This window comes from Taudactylus pleione, unplaced genomic scaffold, assembly GCF_031769625.1.
Source record: "Taudactylus pleione unplaced genomic scaffold, aTauple2 ptg000788l, whole genome shotgun sequence".
In the NCBI taxonomy this organism is placed as follows: Eukaryota; Metazoa; Chordata; class Amphibia; order Anura; family Myobatrachidae; genus Taudactylus; species Taudactylus pleione.
In genome coordinates this window covers 963,600-985,939 of record NW_028285190.1, presented here as the reverse complement: position 1 = coordinate 985,939, position 22,340 = coordinate 963,600, and the positions used below count along the sequence as shown (strand labels likewise).

Sequence of the window (22,340 nt, the reverse complement as noted above, 5' to 3'; positions counted from 1 at the left end):
ATACATGGACAGCAACACCGGTGCAATTTGAATCTGGTGTCAGTCGCAAGCCAATCGGAGCTCGCTGATGGGCCAGTTCGCGAGCTCTGATTGCCTCATGACCGGCAGCGCTGTCTCTCAATGACTGCCTACCAGTGCGCCAGCTGAAATCAGCTGGTGGGTCGGCACCAAGTCAACATCCCTGACACCTGGGCCCCCCTCAACAGCCCACCTTGTCTGTGTGACTGGATGCAGGGGGAGTGGAGGACCACAGAAGCAACTCGGGCACTATAGCAGCTGCACCCCTTGCACCTACATTAGGTACGTCACTGTTTGCATGCATTTTAGCAACCAGTGGGGTCCTTTTCAGGATCAATGGAATGGGGTTATAGGTGAGGACAATGTAAACAAATAAATGCTGCAGGTATACTTCAGGGTCCAGCCTTCAACCCAGGCAACGCCGGTTATCCCAGCTAGTAATAAATAAAATAGCCAGCCCACCCTGTAGGGAAATTATATGTGCTTGAGACAGTAAAACAAACACAAGTCTCCCCTTTCCCACGTGAACCATTGTCATCCACAAAAAAACAGGGAAAGCAATATCTGTATATACTGTATGTAAATGGCCGGCAACTGTTGCAGGGGCATTTCATGGGTGTGCAGTTGGAATGCGAGCTATGCAGAAGTCAGCATATAAAAATTGTCAATTTTCCAATGCGCGCTGATAGTGATTATAGCAACTTTCATTCGCAAGTGGATAGGGACGGTATGGATGACTCTGAAGATCCACACTTAGGGCCTGTTTCAGACCCGCTCGCGAGCACATAGCGCTCGCAAACGGGTCGATGGTGGGGTACTGCGCACATGTGGCAGGTGCCGCACGCATGTGCAAGCCCCAGAGCGAGCGAGAAATTCTCTCGCACGGGGACTCACTACAAACGGGACGGCTGCCGATGTTGATCGACAGCTCGCCCCGTTTTGTAGGCGGGGCGAGGGGGTGGCTACACAAACGGAATGCCTGCCGTTTGTGGGAGGCACCAGTGATGTCAGTGGAGAGCTTCCTGCTCTGTTAGAGCAGGAAGCTCTCTGGGGCTTGCGACGGACGAGACCCTACCAGAAGGGTCTCGTCACAAGCCCCGCTTTGCACAAACTAATAGTCTGAACTATAATATAAGATGATAATAATAAGCAATTTCTAGAAATCAATAAAACTGGTATATTATCGCTTTTTAACTTTATTGCAACGTAAATCTATGGCAACAGTTTAATCCACAGACCACAATCCTAGCAACATAATCCTCCCAAAAGGTAACTTCAACCTGCTCATCACCCATTGGTAGTTACAGGACACATTTTTCTGCAACTCATAATGTGTTCCCAGTGCCAGGAAGGAGTTAAAGGTTGCGTACACCACCCAGAGGGCCTCTATCTGGTTTCTAAGCAATACCTTATTTGCTACGGTACCTGCGCTGGATTAATCATCTGTTCCAGCTCCTGTATCTAGGGAACAGTTCCCTGCTCAAGTATCTATTCTCAGCAAGGTTTTCCTCTCGCTGCAGTTTTCCTCAGTCTCATCGCCAGTGACTCCGCCCCTTATCTGTGCTCCATCATTTCACCAGATATCACGCTCAAAGCAACATACTTACTACCTATAGATTTGCATTTTCTCCACCATTACTGTTTCCTCAACCAGCAGAATTTTAATGAATTCCATCGCTGGCAGCAGTATAGCGCAAGTCACGTGACCACATCATGCCATGGAATCTGCATGTGTGTTGCCTAAGCAGAGATAATTATGTTTTGAGGTCATTTCCTTGCCTCCATACAGTGGTGTTTACCTAAAAGAACCCATCTAAAAGTAACATTTATTTATCACGTAGAAAACTAAATTAGGGCCTGATTTAATTTACACCACATAAATGTTGCACTGAGAACTTACAGCCAAATCGTTGCTGATCTGCATTTGTTTTATTTTCGTAACCCCTTCTGCCTGGAGGGGGCATAATGGTCGTCCTTAGGGCCCGATTCTGATACGGGCCGATTTAGCATCGCTGCTGTGTTTTTGGACACGGCAGCGATGCTGACATATGCAAAGCAGCAGGAGGCATCTGTAGTAGAAAGATGCCTCCTGCTAGCTTCTGTTATCCACTTCTGTATCCAAGGATGCAGCCATCGGATCACTTGTAAGACCATCGGCCATCTGAGTTACCCTCAGGTTACGCAGGATGGCCGGTGATTTTACAACCACAAGTCTGGGCCGGAAGACGCAGGCCCTGGCCTCTGCACTCCTACAAATGGAGATGACAGCTCCGTTTTGTGGAATGCCCCCTCCATGTCCCAAACGGCCGCAGTCTGTCAATCAGGTTGCTGCTCAGGGGGCACTGCGAGCGATCACGCTGGAACTGCTCTGCACATGTGCAGAACGCCCCACGATAAGACTGTACGTAAAGCATCGGGTTTGCGTAGAAAAAAATCAGGCCCTTGGTGCAGTAATAATGCGGAAATAAGTTGTTTTCCCTCCCTCCCTCTTATAAAACATCCAGCTTTTTAAAGAGAAACCAAAAAAAGAAGAACTTAGCGGACACCCCCTTTAATGAACTTTCAAAAAAACATTTTGTAGGTAGCTTTCAACAGAGTTCATAATATGGCTCGGATCGGCCTCACAAACATGGCTCTTATGTGCTTCTTGCCCTTTAAGCATCCCTAACATAGATCTGTGAGCAGGAGGCAAGGGCTGGAAGGAATTTAACACATGCAGCTGACTTAATGGACTTTGCTTAATTTCTTCAATCCTCAACGCCTGCAAAATAACAGGTGCAAACTTGGAATAATGAGCTGTAGATGCAATGATAACGGGACAAGTCCGGTCCTGCACCCGATCAGCAACTACTTTGGCGACAGCTGTGTGAGTGTCCAGAATGTATCCTGTTGTATTATAAACAGAGCGTATAGTTGATAAGCAGTCAGCCTCCGAGCACCAATCGCCAACAAAGTCCTGTTGCAAACGGCGGAATAAATTATCCGGCAACTGAAAATGACCATGGCTCAGCAACTGGCTATAAAGTTCCTTAACCAGGCGACCGTCTCGGTTTGTTATAAGATGTAAATACCGCTCTAAATTGGAAGATTTAAGGATATCAATAGCTGGGGAGTAGGACTGCTGCAGTTTCCGGCCCCTGAGATCATAAAGTCCAGTTTTTATAAAATCAGTCAGAACATTGTTTTGATTCGATGCACAGATGAGTTTTCGCATTGGAATTCCCATTTGCTTTGCGTAATGTGCAGCCAGTATATTCCCAAAGTTCCCTGTGGGAATACATACATCAACTGGGCTCCCAAATGATATAACACGTTGGCTAACCAGATCCAGATAGGCCGATGCATGGTATACAATCTGAGGAAGCAGTCTGGCCCAGTTGATGGAATTAGCCGTAGTTAGAACTGTCCCGTATTCAGCTGTAAGAAAGCCAGTGTACTCCGGATTGGTGAACACTTCTTTTATAGCATTCTGACAAAAATCAAAATCAGTCTGGACTCCCAGTGCCAATCCGTTCTCTCCCTGGCAGGCTAAGATTTGGGATTTTTGCACTTGGCTTATTCCATTTTCGGGGTACAGACAAAACACGGCAATTCTACGCTTGTCAAGGTCACTGAGGCGACCGAACCCATCCAAGACGGCGCTTCCTGTGTCTCCAGAAGTTGCTACTAAGACTAGGTAGTTACCCACATTTGGGATGCAATAGGCAAAAATATGAGGCATTAACTGTAATGCCAAGTCCTTGAAAGAAGCCGTTGGCCCGTGAAAAAGTTCAAGGATGAATTGATTACCCGACAAGTGTCTGACTGGAGCAATTTTTTGGCAGTCAAAATTTTCGCCATATGCTTTTTCAATGATTTCTCCTAAAGCTACAGATGGGATATCAGATGGGTGTATACATTTTTCCAAAATGATCTGTGCCCTTTCAGCATAAGACGATTGCACTAGTCTTCCCCATTCCCCAGGGGTGAGCTTTGGTAAGCCGTTTTCAGGAACATAGAGTCCTCCGTCAGCGGCTAAGCCTTCTATAAGCACATCACTGAAGAACTTTGACTGGCTTATGCTTGTGTCTCTTTCAGAACCATGAGATCTGGTAGATACAAAGGTTTCACACTGTGCATTCTCATACCTTTTAACTGCATCAATTACTTTGTCAGCTACAACTTCTATGCAATCGCCTTTCTGACAAAACACACGCACGTCATGCCACTTTTTATAGAAATGCTTCCTCTTCTGAAGTATGTCAGCGACTGAATTGCCGGACCTTTGACCAACAATGCGATCCACTTTCATTCTCTCAAGCCTCTCCATGATATCCTGTATATGGACATCAAGATAAACAACTATTCCATTTTTCTTTGTGTGTTCCATGCTGCTAGCGTGAAGAGGGTTGGACCCAGTCAGGGAAATTACAGTTCCAGATGCTGAGAACTGTGAGAGGGCTTTTCCTTCCTCCTCTAAAAACTGCTCATCACCAACTTCTTGCAATTTATTGGAGACGCTCATGTCCCAGCTTTTTTCAAGGACATCGTCATCCACATCTATAACCGGGCAACCCAGCTTCTCACCAAGTACTCTACCGACAGAGGTCTTCCCGGACCCCGGAGGCCCCATCAGTATGAGATTCTTCTCGCCAACTAGAGAGCTCAGAGTTGACATCCATGATTTCCGTAGCTTGGAATGTGCCAAGGATTTTAAAAACAGCAACTTCAACATTTTATTTGTGGAATGCAGACTGCAGAGGCCAATGCTTAATTCTTTCTTCTAACCGACATTAGTTTCCATATATTTGAACGTGATGGTTCCTTTGCAGAGCTTACTGCAAAAAAAAATATATATATATATTTTAACTTAATAATTGCATATAGAATACAGACAGACTGGTGTGGTTTTTAATAGTGAAGCAAAGATCAAGATCCCTTTAGCTCAAAAAGCAGCACTCAGACAGAATTAAGTGTCACAAAAAAACATATCCAAGACTTTGTACACTGGGCCAGATTCACTACCGCACGCAACTGCGATTACGCAAGCAAACGGCCGATTGTTGCGTACTGCACATGCATCGGAGTGCGCGAACTAGCCAGCAGGTGATAAACTGCATAAACTTGGTTACGCGTTTCACCAAACTGCTGCCCTCTTCTTCAGGCAGTCTATGCTTTTTTGTCCATTGTTAAAATGTTGATGGGCAACAAGACGACATTCTCAAATTGTCAACATGTGAAATGCAGACATTGTCAGAATGTGTACATTAGGGTTAGGCTGCAGGTTAGGAGGGTTAGACACTAGGGGGAAGATAGGGTTAGTCTGAAAAAGGGGGGGGGGATAAGGTTAGACAATAGATGGAGGGTCAGGGGTAGGGAAGGTATACTCACCGGAATGCCCCTCCATCAGATCTCTCTGCAGGAACTGACATTCACATAACTGCCGAGACCCGGAAGACGCCAATGTAGACGTTACAGCCATCAGGAGCAGGCAAGTCACTCCTGGGCCACCAGGGAGGATATGATGACATTCTAACATGTGAACATTTCATCAGTGTCTACATTCTCATGTCAGCATATCGGGATGCCGACGGTCTGAATGCCGACCGTCGGCATCCCGACTGTCTAATCCCAAGGATCTAATGACAGGAGGCTTGGATTTTAGGGCTCCCGGGGGGACTTAGGTTTAGGCATCCCCCCGGGAGGGTTAGGCTAGGGGAAGGGGGGTTAGGGTTAGGCACCTCCCCGGGAAACTTAGGGCTAGGCTGCGGGGAAGGGGGATTTAGGTAAATGCACTTGGGGGGAGGTTAGGGTTAGGCACTTGGGGGGAGGTTAGGGTTAGGCACCCCTAAGGGAGGGTTAGGGATAGAGGGGTTAGAAAGGTTAGCAATACTTACCTTAATGTACGATCAGGATTTTCACCCTTGCCGCACTGCCGGGATTTGAACCGCCGGCCATGTGGCTGGCGGTAAATCATACTGATTCCAGCATATCATGCCACATCCGTTTTATACACACACATATTATATATAGTACATTTGACACAGACTATAATTTGACAGTAATCAAGGAGATTCTTTCTGTAAAAGTAACATTTTATTTTTTTATATTTTATTGCACGATTCCTCAGTGTACAGCATTGCATGTCAGCGCTTTACAAGACAGTTATATTCTGAGGTAAAAAAGAAAAAAAATCCACCATTACAGTTTTCATTCTAGCACCCTGCACCTGTCACAACCCGTGCAGTTCCTCTTTCCTGCCTGGGGTGTCGCTCTCTGCTCTGGTGCTTCTAGCACACTCAGCTAATGCAACAAACTGCTGAGATACAGACCAAAGTGTGCTAGAAGCACCAGAGCAGAGAGTGACACCCCAGGCAAGAGAAAGGAACTGCACGGGTTGTGACAGGTGCCGGGTGCTAGAATGAACACTATTACATCTGTAAGAAAAATGTTTAGGGCGGAAAGTTGTTATGTATTTTATTACGTAGCACAGTAGTGAGCTACTGGCGAAGCATCCGGTGTACAATTGCCTCACTGATGAGAATGATACTGCCTCTTCCGATTGTGATGTCAGTGTGAGGACGTGGTAGTCTAACAATCTATGAACCAGGTTACTTGGTGGTGGCTTTTGAGTAGCTTGACAAGGTTAATCTTTGCACCAAATTCAGAGTTCTATGCTATTAGCACAGCAGCTGCATCTGCGGCCACAGCTGCTGTGCTATAATATGCTAAAGCAGGGATGGGGAGCCTCAGGCCCGGGGCCGTATAAGGCCCCCGAATCATTTGGTCTGGATCTCTAAGCTTTTTTCTGCTAGCCTAATCTGGAAAGCAGGGTGCCTATAATGACGCCCTGCAGCCAAAACCTATGCAGCAGTGTCGCCTGGAGCGTCCTTAGGATGCTTCAGAAGGTCACACCGCTGCCCTTACAGCTCCCCGTAGCATCCTCAGGATGCTCCAGGCATTGCTGTAATCACTGGCGATTGCGACCCCCTCCCCGTGTGACATCACATGGAGGGGCGTGGCCTGCACCGGGCCCACGAATAAGGTTATATATATCAAAATGGCCCTCGACAGAAACAAGGTTCCCCATCCCTGTGCTAAAGCCACAGGAGGCATCTTGTGTAAATTGACGCCTCTTGCTGGCTTCTGTGATCCGCTCTTGTGTACAAGGACACGTACAGCCCGCCCAGAAAATGGGGCCGACATACACTGAGGGTCTTTACACCATACGATGCAAGATGCCCGGTGCAACTGAGACACTCTGAAAGGAGTAGCGCACAGTATATTCCTTTACATTTTGTATCTTAGTAGCATAAAAAATGCAGCATAATGCTACTCACTAGCGAAGCTAGACCAGGGGTGGCCAACCAGTCAGAGGCAAAGAGCCCCCAAAAAATCTGTGGTCAAGTTTTTTTGTTTTAAGTGGAAGAGCCGATCGCATGAGGGAGACGAAGGCTCGTGCGCAAAAACTGGGGCGTGGCCTAGCTGTCACAAGGCCACGTTCCATTATTTGTGCACACACCTTTGGTATGACATTTGCAGAAGCATGACCTTGTGTCACACCCCTATTTTTAGTCACGCTGGCGGCAAGCCCAGCACATTGAAAATACACAATTTACATAAAGTTCCCAAAATAATTTTTTCACTGTTGAAGTGAAAAAGCCAGAGCAATATAGAAAGCATTGAAAAGGCCACGTTCACATAAACTACACACAAACAAGCCAGATCCACATAAAATACATTTAAAACACACATCCACATAAAATACATATTGAAATCCAGAACCACATAAAATACATTGAGAAAGCCAGTGCCCATTATGCTGTGCTCATTATGCTGTGCCCCCCTGTAGTTGTGCCCATTAAGCCCTGCTCCCAGTGGTTGTGGCCTTAATGCAATGCCCCCTGTAGCTGTGCCCATTATGCAATGCCCTCAATAGTTGTGGCCCATTATGCAATGCCCTCAGTAGTTGTGGCCCTTATGCAATGCCCCCAGTAGTTGTGGCCCTTATGCAATGCCCCTTGTAGCTGTGCCACTTCAGCAATGTCCCCTGTAGCTGTGCCCATTAAGCAATGCCCCCAGTAGTTGTGCCCCTTCTGCAATACTCCCTGTAGTCGTGCCCCCTAAGGTAGTTCCCCCAGTACTAGTTCCCCCTCCCCGCCCACACCCCTATGAAGAAACTTACCTGTCTTCATGATGGTATCGCTCCACGCCGTCAGGGCTCCCGAGTCCCGCCGTCGCTGCTGCCTGCTGGATCTAACTGGATCCAGCAGGCGCGCGGCTCCTCACATCGCAGGTGACATCATGACATAACCCGCGCACTGAATTACTGGGAACGTTGGCCTCTGAAGCGATCAGAGGCTTCTTTAGTCTCTGAACGCTTCAAAGACCAGCATTCTCAGTACTAGTGGGGGTTTGCCGAGCCGCGAGCCTGGAGCCGCATCGGAAACTCAAAAGAGCCGCATGTGGCTCGAGAGCCGCGGGTTGGCCACCCCTGAGCTAGACTGACTTTAGGAATTGGTTTTACACACGTGCAAAGATGCAGTGAAGCACGACGGAACTTGGGGGTTTACGTATCAAGCAGTGCAAAGCGTGGATAAGTGGATCAGTCCCCGTGCCGTGCACCTGTGCAGACGGATCATCGCGCATACGCATTACACTAACCCAGTCGCTGGCAGTGTTAGGCTGAGGACCTCGGAGAAGAAGAGGACTTTGCTGGACCTCGCCGGAGGGGTAAGTATTGATAAATACTAGTAGCATTTTCGTTTGTATCACAGTGATAACAAACGAAAAATGCCGCTGGTATTTACATTCGTTTATAAATGGGGCTCACAGTCTATAAAATGATAGGTAGGAGCTAATTGGTTACTATGGGCCATTTCTCCCTGCTTGATACATAAACACCTTAGCATGTGGAAAATCTGCTGATCCTAGCATCGGAGGCCTTTGAACACAGGTTCAAACTCAGGGGGAGGTGTATCAAATCTTGGTGAGAGATAAAGTGGATAGAGGTAAAGTACCAACCAATCTGCTCCTAACTGTCATTTATTAAACAAGGGGAGATGCAGGGACGGATTAACAATGGGAAAGATGGAGCTGCAGCTCCAAGCCTCTCCATGTATGTAGGCCCAAATATTCCTGTTGAAGGCTGTCCGAGGTCCTGTACATTCATTGCCCATCGGGTCGACATCTGCCTGCCTCGGGCGTCGAGTTCCGAGAATGCTATAAAAGATCTCTCAGCCTCAGCCACTGATCCAAGGAGTCTGAATCATACGGTCTCTGTTATGGTGCGTACACACGGTACGATTAAAATGCATAATATGAACGATAACGTTCATATTGTTATCATTAATTTTTTTTTTCGTGCCTTCCAACCCTCAAACGATCAGCGATGTGCGGCACTTATGGACGATATCGACCATCGCCCGTGCATGCAGGCCAACCTGGTCGATATCGTCCAGGTTACTTAGGGATCTGAGGGCCAGTCGTTGGTGGGTTGGTGGTGTGCTGGATGATTGATATCGATCATCCAGCACACCGGGAAGGTGCAGGAAGATCAGTCAGCGATAACGATACCGTGTGTACGCACCAATACTTTAGACTCCTCAGATCACTGGCTGAGAGTTCCGAGGTGTCATCAGGCCATGTCCCCTCCTCAGTGCTCAACCTCTCCAATTCAGCCCTGCCCAGCAACAGCTACAGAAGCAGAGAAAGAGCGAGGCAGCCAGCAGTCATCCCTCCCCGTCAGAGGAGCCAGCTGCCAGTGAAGATGTTGTCAGTAAATGCATTGCAGACTGAGGAGGGCGGGTCCGCAGCCACTGGGAGGGGGGAGGAGCACAGAATGTAAGTTGATCAATGTGGAGGGGAAAGAACCACTAGCAGGGGGATGGAGGGGAGCAGTGAGCATAGACAGACCCTATGGGGACAGGGGAGCACACAGCATGGGATTTGGATGAAACCAGGGGTATACAGTTTGGGATGTGGAAGGGTAACAGGACTGCACAATGTGGGACGTGGAGGGGGGAACAGGAGCACACAGTGTGGGATGAGGAGGGAGAACAGGACCACAGTGTGGGATGAGGAGGGAGAACAGGACCACAGTGTGGGATGTGGAGGGAGAACAGGACCACAGTGTGGGATGGAGGGGGGGAAAGGTGCACACAGTGTGGGATGGAGGGGGGGAAAGGTGCACACAGTGTGGGATGGAGGGAGGTGTGGGAACAAGTGCACACAGTGTAGGATGTGGAGGGGGAACACACAGTGTGAGATGGAGGGGGGAACTGGTTCACACAGCGTGGGATGGAGAGGAGAACTGGTGCACATAGCGTGGGATGGAGGGGGGAACAGGTGCACACCCTGTGGGATGAAGGGGGAGCACAGGTACAAACCCTGTGGGATGGAGGGGGGGAGACAGGTGCACACCCTGTGGGATGGAGGGGGGGAGACAGGTGCACACCCTGTGGGATGGAGGGGGGGAGACAGGTGCACACCCTGTGGGATGGAGGGGGGGAGACAGGTGCACACCCTGTGGGATGGAGGGGGGGGACAGGTGCAAACCCTGTGGGATGGAGGGGGGGACAGATGCACACCCTGTGGGATGGAGGGGGGGAGACAGGTGCGCACCCTGTGGGATGGAGGGGGGGGACAGGTGCACACCCTGTGAGATGGAGGGGGGGGGGGGGACAGATGCACACCCTGTGGGATGGAGGGGGGGGACAGGTGCACACAGCGTGGGATGGAGGGGGAACAGGTGCACACCCTGTGGGATGAAGGGGGGGGGGGACAGGTGCACACCCTGTGGGATGAAGGGGGGGGACAGGTGCACACCCTGTGGGATGGAGGGGGGGGGAAAGGTGCACACCCTGTGGGATGGAGGTGGGGGGACAGGTGCACACCCTGTGGGATGGAGGTGGGGGGGGACAGGTGCACACCCTGTGGGATGGAGGGGGGGGGAGGACAGGTGCACACCCTGTGGGATGGAGGGGGGGGGGGGCAGGTGCACACCCTGTGGGATGGAGGGGGGGGGGAACAGGTGCACACCCTGTGGGATGAAGGGGGGGAGGACAGGTGCACACCCTGTGGGATGAAGGGGGGGACAGGTGCACACCCTGTGGGATGAAGGGGAGGGACAGGTGCACACCCTGTGGGATGGAGGGGGGGGAAAGGTGCACACCCTGTGGGATGGAGGTGGGGGGACAGGTGCACACCCTGTGGGATGGAGGGGGGGGGGCAGGTACACACCCTGTGGGATGGAGGGGGGGGGAACAGGTGCACACCATGTGGGATGGAGGGGAGGGGGAACAGGTGCACACCATGTGGGATCGAGGGGGGAACTGGTGCACACAGTATGGGATGTGGAGGGGGGAACAGGAGCGCACTGTGTGGGATGTGGAAGGGGAAACAGAGGAGCACACACCATAGGATGTATAAGAGGGAACAGGGGAGTAGACAGCGTGGGATTTGGGGAAAGAGAGTACAAAATGTGGGATGTTGAGGGGGAACATGGAAGCACACTGTGTGGGATGCAACGCTGCTTCTTTTAGTGGCACCTACACTACCATTCAAAAGTTTGGGGTCACATAGACATTTCCTTATTTTTAAAAGAAAAGCAGTTTTTTTCAATGAAGAGAACATTAAATTAATCAGAAATACACTCTATACATTGTTAATGTGGTAAATGACTATACTAGCTGCAAACATCTGGTTTTTAAATATCTACAAAAGTGTATAGAGGCCCATTTCCAGCAACCATCTCTCCAGTATTCTAATGGTGCATTGTGTTTGCTAAGCGCGTTATAAGACTAATGGATGATTAGAAAACCCTTGTGCAATTATGTTAGCACAGCTGAAAACGGGTTTGCTCGTTTGAGAAGCTATAAAACTGGCCTTCCTTTGAGCTAGTTGAGTATCTGGAGCATCACATTTGTAGGTTCGATTATACTCTCCATATGGCCAGAAAAAGAGAACTTTCATGTGAAACTCGACAGTCTATTCTTGTTCTTAGAAATGAAGGCGATTCCATGCGAGAAATTGCCAAGAAACTGAACATTTCCAACAACGGTGTGTACTACTCCCTTCAGAGAACAGCACAAACAGGCTCTAGCCAGAGTAGAAAGACAAGTACATTAGAGTCTCTAGTTTGAGAAATAGACGCCTCACAAGTCCTCAACTGGCAGCTTCATTAAATGGTACCCGCAAAACACCAGTGTCAACGTCTACAGTGAAGAGGCAACTCCGGGATGCTGGCCTTCTAGGCAGAGTGGCCAAGAAAAAGCCATATCTGAGACTGGCCAATAAAAGGAAAAGATTAATATGGGCAAAAGAACACAGACATTGGTCAGAGGAAGATTGGAAAAAAGTGTTCTGGACAGATGCATCGAAGTTTGAGGTGTTTGGATCACACAGAAGAACATATGTGAGATGCAGAAGAAGTGAAAAGATGCTGGAAGAGTGCCTGACGCCATCTGTCAAGTATGGTAGAGGTAATGTGATGGTCTGGGGCTGCTTTGGTGCTGGTAAAGTGGGAGATTTGTACAAGGTAAAAGGGATTTTGAATAAGGAAGGCTATCACTCCATTTTGCAACGCCATGCCATACCCTGTGGACAGCACTTGATTGGAGCCAATTTCCTCCTCCAACAGGACAATGACCCAAAGCACACCTCCAAATTATAAAAGAACTATTTAGGGAAGAAGCAGGCAGCTGGTATTCTGTCTGTAATGGAATGGCCAGCACAGCCACCAGATCTCAACCCCATTGAGCTGTTGTGGTAGCAGCTTGACCGTGCGCAAGAAGAGCCCATCAAGCCAATCCAACTTGTGGGCGGTGCTTCAGGAAGCGTGGGGTGAAATTTCTTCAGATTACCTCAACAAAGTAACAGCTAGAATGCCAAAGGTCTGCAATGCTGTAATTGCTGCAAAAGGAGCATTCTTTGACGAAACCAAAGTTTGAAGGACAAAATTATTATTTCAAATAAAAATCATCATTTCTAACCTAGCCAATGTCTGGACTATATGTTCTATTCATTTTGCAACTCATTTGATAAATAAAAGTCAGCTTTCATGTAAAACACGAAATTGTCTGGGTGACCCCAAACTTTTGAACGGTGTATTTCTGGGGAAGAAGGGTGGCGGGCAGGCACCAGCTAAAGTTTTACCTAAGGCACCAATTTGTTCAGGGATGGCTCTGAGTGGAAGGTTTCACAAGCCCTTCCTACAGTAGCACTGATCACATTCCTCCCATCACTTGTCACACATCCTGCAGCAGCACGCAATATGCCCTTCATAAAATTCAGCTCCAGGCCCATATGGACCTTAATCTGGCACTGGGGAGATGTACAAAGCTCTGGAAAGTGATACATTGGAGAGATAAACTACCAACCTGCTCCTGTGCTTCAAAAATGAGTTAGGAGCTGACTGGTTGGTAGTTTATCACTCTCTAATTTATCACTTTCCAAAGCTTAGTACATCTGGCCCACAGTCTGTAAAATGGCAGTTAGATGCTGATTGGTTGGTACTTTATCTCTCTCCACTTTTCAGTCACACACAGATGTACAAATGACGCAAATTCCACTGCTTAGTGTATGCTAGAAAATGCAGTTTCGTCATTTCCAGTAGTTTTAATTATGCAAATAATATGCATATTTTCAGTGGAAAATACTTTTGGCATGGCCAAGTCACCCAGCGTCTGTCACTGAGAGAGGTTCTTTGGGTGCGAAGTAAGACACGTAAAAGGACACACAAACCTTTTAAAGCAGTGATAGGCAACCTGATAACTTCAGGGGCCGCGTTGGGCAGCTCTCCGACCTTCAAAAGGGGGCCACGCACCAGGGCCGTAGGGAGGGTGGTGTGGCCGGTGCCTCCGCACAGGGCGGAAGCCTCCAAGATCACCGGCCACAAACTGTCCGGCTCCGGAGGTCTGCAGAGAGACCTCCTCCAGTCCTGCTTGGTGCTCGCAGAGCGACGCCGAAGAAGATCTCCGCCCTCCACCCACCCCCTGGCGGAAAAAGGTAAGCGCTCAGGGGGAGGAGGGGGCAGAGGGGAGTGCGAGGGGCAGCAGTGCAGCACAGGGGGCACTGCCGTCCTGATATGGCGCTGCCACGCACAACTATTAATCTCAACAGCAAGTGTACTTAATATAATCAAGGAAAGAGACACTCATCTGTAATAAGATAATAAACAAATATCACAATAAAGCTGGTAGGGAGCTGAGGGTTGCAACTGAAAGCTGGGACTGTGCGTGCAGTCCCAGGGGCCACCTGTTGCCCATCACTATTCTACAGACTGGAGAAGATGCCCATAGAAACAAATCAGCTTCTACCTAACATTTTATAGCATGCACTTGATTAACGCTAGCTATAAGCTGACTGGTGGCTGTGGGCAACTTGTCCACTCTTTTCAGCTACACATATCATCATGCCCTGCTACAGTTCTGGTATTAGGGAATGCTAAAACTATGGCAGGAGGGCATACTGGGATGCGTTGTTCTACAGCAGCTGGAGAGCTGCAAGTTGAATACACTTTGCTTTTAAAAGGTTTGATACATTGGGGCAGATGTATGAAGCTCTGGGAAGTGATAAAGTGCAGAGTGATAAACGACCAACCAATCAGCTCCCAACTGCCATTTTTCAAACACAGCCTGTAACATGACAGTTGGGAGCTGAGTGGTTGGTTGTTTATCACTCTCCACTTTGTCACTTCCAGAGCTTCATACATCTGTCTCAATTGCCGGAAAAGGGTAAAAGCCGGAAACATAGTAAATGCATTGAAAAAGCCGAAACTCCATAGTAAGTGTATTAGAAAAGCCGGAAATCATATTACATGTATTAGAAAAGCCGGAAATCCATAGTAAATGTATTGGAAATGCCGGAAATCATATTGCAAGTATCGAAAAAGCCGGAAATCCAAGGTAAATGTATTAGAAAACCCGGAAATCCATAGTAAATGTATGATTGACGTTTTTTCAATGCATTTACTATAATTTCCAGCTTTTTTAATGCACTTTAGTATGATTTCCGGCTTTTTCAATACATGTAATATGATTTCCGGCTTTTCTAATACATTTACTATGATTTCCGGCTTTTTCAATACATGTAATATGATTCCCGGCTTTTCTAATACACTTACTACGGATTTCTGGCTTTTGTAATACATTTACTATGGATTTCCGGCTTTTTCAATACAGTTACTATGATTTCTGGCTTTTTCAATACACTTTACATTGTTTCCGGCTTTTTCAATGCAGTTACTATGTTTCCGGCACCCCTCATTGCCCCCTATATCTCACTCTTTTTACAGCTAGACGTGGAGTTCTTTGCAAGGTTGTACATTTATGTCTGATTAGTCCCTGCTTTACTTTAATAGCATGTTGGCAGAATGAGGGGGATTTATCCAAACTTGTGCAAAGGTTAACAACACAAAAATAGTGGCCATGGCAACCAGCCGCTATGATGTGTGAGATGACAGCTGCTATGATGTTTGCTATTACTGTGTATATATTGGCCCAGTTAGTGACAGGTGTAATGGGCCCCATCCATCTGCGATGGATTGCCGCAATCCCGCGATTCTGCAACCCGGCATCGCAGAAATCCAACATGTTGGATTTTGCCGATTTGACGATCACGATCAAAAATTGATCGTGATCGCCAAATCGCCGACATTTAACATGGCAAATGTCTGCGATCCGGCGACGGAACGCAGAACATCGATAGTGGGCGATCGGAAGTTTCCGATGGGCGATCGGACATTTCCGATCGCATCCCTGCATCGCGACGAACCGTCACAGATGTGTGGGCACCTTGAGGTGTCTTCTAGAACCAACTTAAAAAGAAAAGACAGCTGGTGTTATAGCAATGCTGGTACTTTAAACAGGGCAATATAGAATGTGCATAGAACCTGCATGGTGGTAGGTGGGGATAGAAATAACATACAAACATAAGACACCACACCCTAAAACTGCTGTAATACTGTATGCCCACTCTCATGTGCTGCAGCAAGTGACCAGCGATCGCTCCTATAAAACTATTTGGCACAAAAGGTGTCCATGAACTTTCCTCACAATGTTGGCAATGTGAATGCAAGTGCAGCTCAGGCATTGCGTTATCACATCTTTCTCATTACAGTAGAATCAATTAGGTCACTACAGGTCTATAAATGCCTGCAAGACAGTGGCAGCTATACACAGCTTACCTGCACACCTGAGGGTGGCTGCACGAGACATACAATGACAGCAGCATACACAGCAGTGACAGCACTGCCTCCCTCACTGCCAAAGAAACCTCCCATGTCTGCATCACTTCCCCTAAGTTAAAAGGGAAATGTATTAAAACGGCAATGTTGCTGTTATGTTTACTCTATCAGGCTGGGGGTGACTGGTCAGAGTCGTGAGACACACTTTCAGCAAAATAGCCAAGGACAATGCGCCTGTATTAATTCAAAGTGGTTTGGGGAAAAAAAACAGTATTTTACATATGTATGTATATATATATATATATATATATATATATATATATATATATATATATATATATTTTATATATATATATATTGATCTGTACTTCTCAGCTCTTGGTTTTATGCACTTGTCTGCTTCTGCAGGTTTTACTTTACTTAAGGTAGTCTTGGTCGCCGGCCGTTGATTGTTAGCAACCATCGATGGTCTGATGACGATGGTGATGAGTGGTTTCATCATCAATTGGAGGCCATCGGCGGTAGTAATCATCAATGGCTGATCACAGATGGTGAGTGTCGGTCAGCTATGCGCATGTGCATAGTCAAATCATCGATGGTTTATTGCCAAAAGTGAGAAACCATCGACGGCCCTGTCACCCTACCTTATGGCGTATGTTATGTTTTGATTTTGCCATAGGTCTATATCACCTTGTTGTTGAATACAAAATAAAGATGAATTTGAATAGAAACACAACCACAGAAAACATTTTGCACTGAAATATGTATCCTGTTTATTAAAGCTAAATAAGATCTTCCCATATTTAGGGGTACACCCCGACAGAGAAAATTATATCTGTCTCTCTGGAAATAAGCTTTCCCAAGGCAGAGCCGTAACTAGACTTTTTGGTGCCCTGTGCCAGAGAAAACATGGGCACCCCCCCCCCATTTTTTAAATAGGGACATACGATAGTGCACCTGAAAACGGGCCATGGCTTCATGGGAAAGGGCCAGGGAAGAGATGGGGTACTCCTGGGGCAGCCAGGAGATGCTGGGAATAAAAGTAGAGAAAGCAACAAGTGAGTGTTAGTAAACAGGAAAATTGACAGGCGCAAACAGCGCCTCCTGCTCTGCGGTGCCCTGTGCCATGGCACTGGTCGCACCATCCTAGCTACGGCCCTGTCACCAGGCTTTACCTATTTAAGAAGGATCACTATCACCATCTCATGATAGCAATATCCAGGAATAGACTAGGGCTAAAATTCGGTCCCGGCAGTCTTTCCACATTTGCACTCTAGTCACATGGGGCGTAGCCTTGCGGCATGCCCAGTCTGAACATGCTGGCCGGGCAGCGAAGCTGCTCGTCAGGCCTTCAGGTGTGGCGATAGCAACTAACAGAAGAAAAAATATTATTTGTTTCAGGCTTGCCGACTTTTTGGCTGCCCCTTCCGGGAGAGAGCAGCCAGAGCGGCATGACAGGGGGCGTGGCCATTGTGAGGAGGCGGGGCCAGCCAGACATTGTGTATTTGTGGGCGGAGCGGGAGGTGGGGCCACGTCATCACATCATTTTGGCCCCACCCCCACTGCACAATGTCGATATTACAGGCATTGTGAAGCAGGGGGTGGAGCCCAAATGACGCGAATCACGTCACCGGCCCCCCCTGCTGCGGGGTTTCTAAGGTAAATGTGGGGGGATAGGCCGGGTGGGCGGCAGCCGGGAGGATTGCCTGCCTTCCCGGGAGGTCGGGAGCGGCACCCGATTTCGAGAGGCTCCCGACCAAATCGGGAGGGTAGGCAAGTATGATGTTTCAATAAAGCATTTTGTCTAATATAAATTACAGGTTGTTTATATATGTTTTTTGTGGAAAGTGAAACTGGAATCCCAAGCCAGGCTTTCAGTCCACTGCATGTGTTAAGCGGTAAAGCCAGGTCTCACGCGCAAAAGCTACCAGGCTGGATGGTGACGTGCCACTGAGCTGCCGTAGCTAACCTTTCTTAATACATTTTGTTGATAACTGATGTTAGTGCTGCATATTAATAAACTGACATGATTACATTTAAACTGAGATCATTTTTGACGTCATGACTATCACAATGGCCACATATACCCCTACACAGATCTTTTATGTTCCTCACCTTTCTCATCAACATTGAAACATTATATTTTATGTCATCATGGGAGTTATTTATGAATAATGGGCCTGATTCAGACCCGGTCGCAAGCGTTGAGCGCTCGCAACCGGGTCGATGGTGGCCCAGAGCGCATGCGCACGACGGAGCCGGCTCCGTCGTGCGCATGCGCGAGACCCGGATAGCGACGGGCAAGCCGTCGCTCCGGGTCTCATACGGCAACAAGACCCTACCACAAGGGTCTCGTCGCAAGCCCGATGGTCGCGATGGTCTTGATCATCGAGACCATCTTCCTGGCCGCTCGCTATAGCTGTGGGTGGTCACCCACAGCTATGCGAGCGGCCTGGAGGCCGTTCTACAAAATAAAAAAAGACCGGCCCTGATTCAGAGCGAGCGCTCTGTCAGAGCGTCCGGGTCTGAATCAGGGCCACTGTCGAAGCTGAATAATTGAGTGAGACAAGTTCAGTTTAAAATTTAATCGCAGCGACGCCATCTTGCGAATGGCCGCAAGACTCCATTTTGGAAATGAGATCGCAAGACACCATTTTTGTGGTCAGCATTAATTCAAGTTATAACTCAGGAGCTAAGAACAGATGGCAATGTTTTTGTTAACCTACCAAGGGCAACGGGAAAAACCAGCTTTCTGAGTAAAAGTAAATAAGAAGAGACAATGGGTATTTTTACATACAAATTGGGAATCCCTGGATGCAGATAAAGTATAGTTGTGGCAATTGTAATATAATATCTACACAATTGGATTTGCCTGAATCCTAGACAGGATGGCCCCAAATCCCACAGTTTGAGGTGATAATACATTTGCATTTCACACAAGAGTCTGTGAGAACAAAAGAGGTTTTGTTTTCCTTTGAACACACAACAGGTGGGGGCCTGCTGACAGAGGGCATGTAGAACTACAACCCTCAGCCATCCACACTGCTGGATGTTCACTTCGTGTATGAGAGATTATGCACTTAAATCTCACCCATTAATAACTAGCGTCCTTATACCAAACCCTGAATACCCACACACTACATATTCGCACATAAGGTTCCATAAGCATCAAAATGTATGATTCAAGAAGGTTCAGTTAGTTTAAATGCTAAGAAATAAAGATATTTGTTAACTAAGGAATTATACAAGATAAACATGTCATTCTTGGAGTTGTTCTGATGCATACTCTTTCCACAGTTTCCCGGTGCTATCGGTGAGGAGATCGCATTATGCATTCTCGAGTTATGGACCGCAGAACCTACAAGCAACCAAAATGTATATTTTAGATTCAACTGTTAGGATGCTAAAGGAGGCGTTACCAGAAAGACTACGGCTGTTAGAGACAGGGAAAGTCTATTTGAAACAACCTGTTAAAAGTGTCGTTACATATGCTTCTCCTCTGGGAACCAATGAGATCAGCAGGAAGTTCTCCCTTTGTCCTGTTTCAGTCTGGGGGGGAATAAATACATGTGTCCGAACACTGGTTTAGCAGTTCATGCTGAATTTTGGGTGAACTGAGGATATCTAGTCAGAAGTCTATCTCTGGGTCCAGAGGCGCAGCGTATGTATAACCATACTTGGGTCTGTATTATTTCCTTTTTACGCCTAAATTATGTATGTATAGATTGCGTGTAACTGACTGTACTTTTACCTGAATAATACTTAAACCACAGATTCCACTCCTTTCTTTATTTACGGTCATACTGCGTACGCAATTAGCGTTGTGTTTAGAGGTTCTAGGCAGGTGAATCTTAGAGGTTCTAGGCAGGTGAATGTTAGAGGTTTATAGGCAGGAATGTATTAAAAGGTTTATTTACAAATCCAACACCACTGTTCCAGAATTAACATCAGAAAAGTTGGTGTGAAATGAATCAATAATTTAGATATTTGATTTCACATTCTGAAAAGGTTCTCTCCAAGTACAAATATGAACAGGGCTGCATAAGAGATAGAACTATGGAGCTAATTCAGACCCGCTCTCTAGGGTGCGTTCGCTCGTAGCTGGCCGATATTTGCAATCTGCGCATGCATATGCATCGCAATGCGTGTGCGCGAACCACTGCGAAAGATCAGGATGCGTTCACTCGCCCGGCATAGACAGCCCAGTTGAATGAGTGACAGGAGAGGCTATTTGTGGGTGGTGACAGGGGCTGGCCACTAGAAAAAGGGGAGTGGAGGTACGAACGCAGGCGTGCCTCAGCGTCTCATCACCGCTTCAGAGGCATGCATAATTAACAGGTAGCGTCATAGTACACGTCACCTGGTTGAATTTCACACTGAAGTGATTGCAGTGCTTGCAGCAGGTTACAGTTCTACCTCAAGCGCTGCAATCGCATCTGATGGTGCTCGATGTACCAATGGTTTCATGCACTTCCTAGAGATGATGTGCCCAAGTGGGCTTCTTATGAATGGCTGGTGGGCGTCTGCATACACACAGTTATCACACGCCATAGTGTGGCGTGCTAATGCCTTGCCGTGCGATCGCCTGCCTTGCTGGGTGTGCGCTGGATTTGCATATGCTAGGTGCGAGCGAATGCATCTAGCGAGCAGGTCTGAATGAGCTCCTATGTTCTCAGGGTCAAAATGCTATTAAACCATAAGGTAGCGCTCCCGGAAAAGCAGGCAAGACTCCCGGCCAGCCGCATAACCCCCTCATCCTGCACCGTCCCACACACACCCCTGCAGTGGGGGGATGACGAGATTTGCGCAGAATCGCATCATCATGGCCCCGGCCACTGCTTCATAGTTCCAGTGATCTCGGCATTGTGTAGCAGGAACGCATCCACAATGACGCGATCACATGATCAACATGTGGCCAGAATGTCAGCAAGCATGTACTAAACATGTTGGGAGTTTGTGCTTTATTTCACATAGCAGTACACTTGAAACCACTGGTTTATACTTTAGAGATAAGCGGTTCGGATTTGGCTCAGATTTTCCCGACAAGTTCGGATCTCAGAACAAGACAAAATATCATCTTTCATGGACATTTTACACACACGCGATCCCCCACATTAGTTCAACAGATACTCTCATTAGCATAAAGTAGTAACTCAGGCTTCCTCGGCTGCCTACAAATACAAATACAGCCACTTTGCACATACTTGCCGACATTTAGCTCCCTCCTTCCGGGAGGGAGCTATCGGGCTTTCACATCGGGGGGCATGTCGCTGTAAAAGGAGTTGTGGCCCAGCAGATGACGCATCATTGGGGGCATACTTGCCTACCCTCCCGAAATGGTCGGGAGCCTCCCGAAAATCGGGTGTTGCTCCCGACCCCCCGGAAGAGGGGGCAAGTCTCCCGGCCGGCGCTGCCCGCCCGCTACCCCTGCCTGCGTCCGCTCCGCCCCGCCGGCGTCACCTCTTACCTGGTCATTGTGGCTGGGTCGGGGGAGCTGATGACGCGATTCGCGTTGAATCGCCTCATTGTGGCCCCACCCCTGGCTACACAATGACGATAATATGCGTTGTGTAGCGGGGGCGAGGCCGTAATGATGCGATCACGCAGTCACGCCCCCTGTTCCGCCACCAAAAATGAGTCATGCCCTCTTCTCCCCCCACCACTGCGCTGAGCTGGTTGCCTCCTCCCGGAAGAGTCAGCCAGATTGCCGGCAAGTATGCATTGGGGGTGGGGCATGGGGGCATGACATCCCAATCTTGTCATCGTGACCTTGCCCCCTTTGCACAATGCCGATATTAAGGGCACTGTGAAGCAGGGGACGGGGCCACGATGATGCGATTCAGCGCAAATCGCGTCACCGGCCCCCCTGCTGCCGGGATTTATACTGTAACTGCGGGGGGGAGGTGAACAGGTCGCGGGGGGCCGGGAGGCCTGCCTGCCTTTTTGGGGGGCCAGGTGCGGCATCTGATTTTCGGGAGACTCCCGGCTAAAATCGGGAGGGTAGGCAAGTGTGACTTTGCATGTGCCTCAGAATCAGCCCCATAGACAAGCTATCTTACATATGAATTGTTCACTGTAACGTTGGTGTTTCCTGCTAATACTGTAAAGTCACATCTCCTGGTATAAACCAAGCACATTTACTACTGTTCTCCCCCGG

The 22,340-nt window shown here is 48.1% G+C and overlaps 1 protein-coding gene across 1 annotated transcript; it reads right to left on the bottom strand.

The window, feature by feature from the left end:
• Positions 1-1,196: 1,196 nt before the first annotated feature.
• THNSL1 (threonine synthase like 1) lies at positions 1,197-16,271 on the bottom strand. Its single transcript, XM_088457811.1, has 2 exons — positions 16,184-16,271; positions 1,197-4,835 (listed from the first exon to the last, which is right to left on the bottom strand). The coding sequence occupies exon 2, from the start codon at positions 4,730-4,732 to the stop codon at positions 2,570-2,572; it is 2,163 nt and encodes a 720-aa protein (XP_088313937.1). The 5' UTR covers positions 4,733-4,835; positions 16,184-16,271; the 3' UTR covers positions 1,197-2,569.
• Between the last annotated feature and the right edge of the window lie 6,069 nt (positions 16,272-22,340).

Excerpts from the sequence above, each read along its gene's own strand:
- THNSL1 (XM_088457811.1), bottom strand. The coding sequence starts at position 4,732 with ATGTTGAAGTTGCTGTTTTTAAAATCCTTGGCACATTCCAAGCTACGG.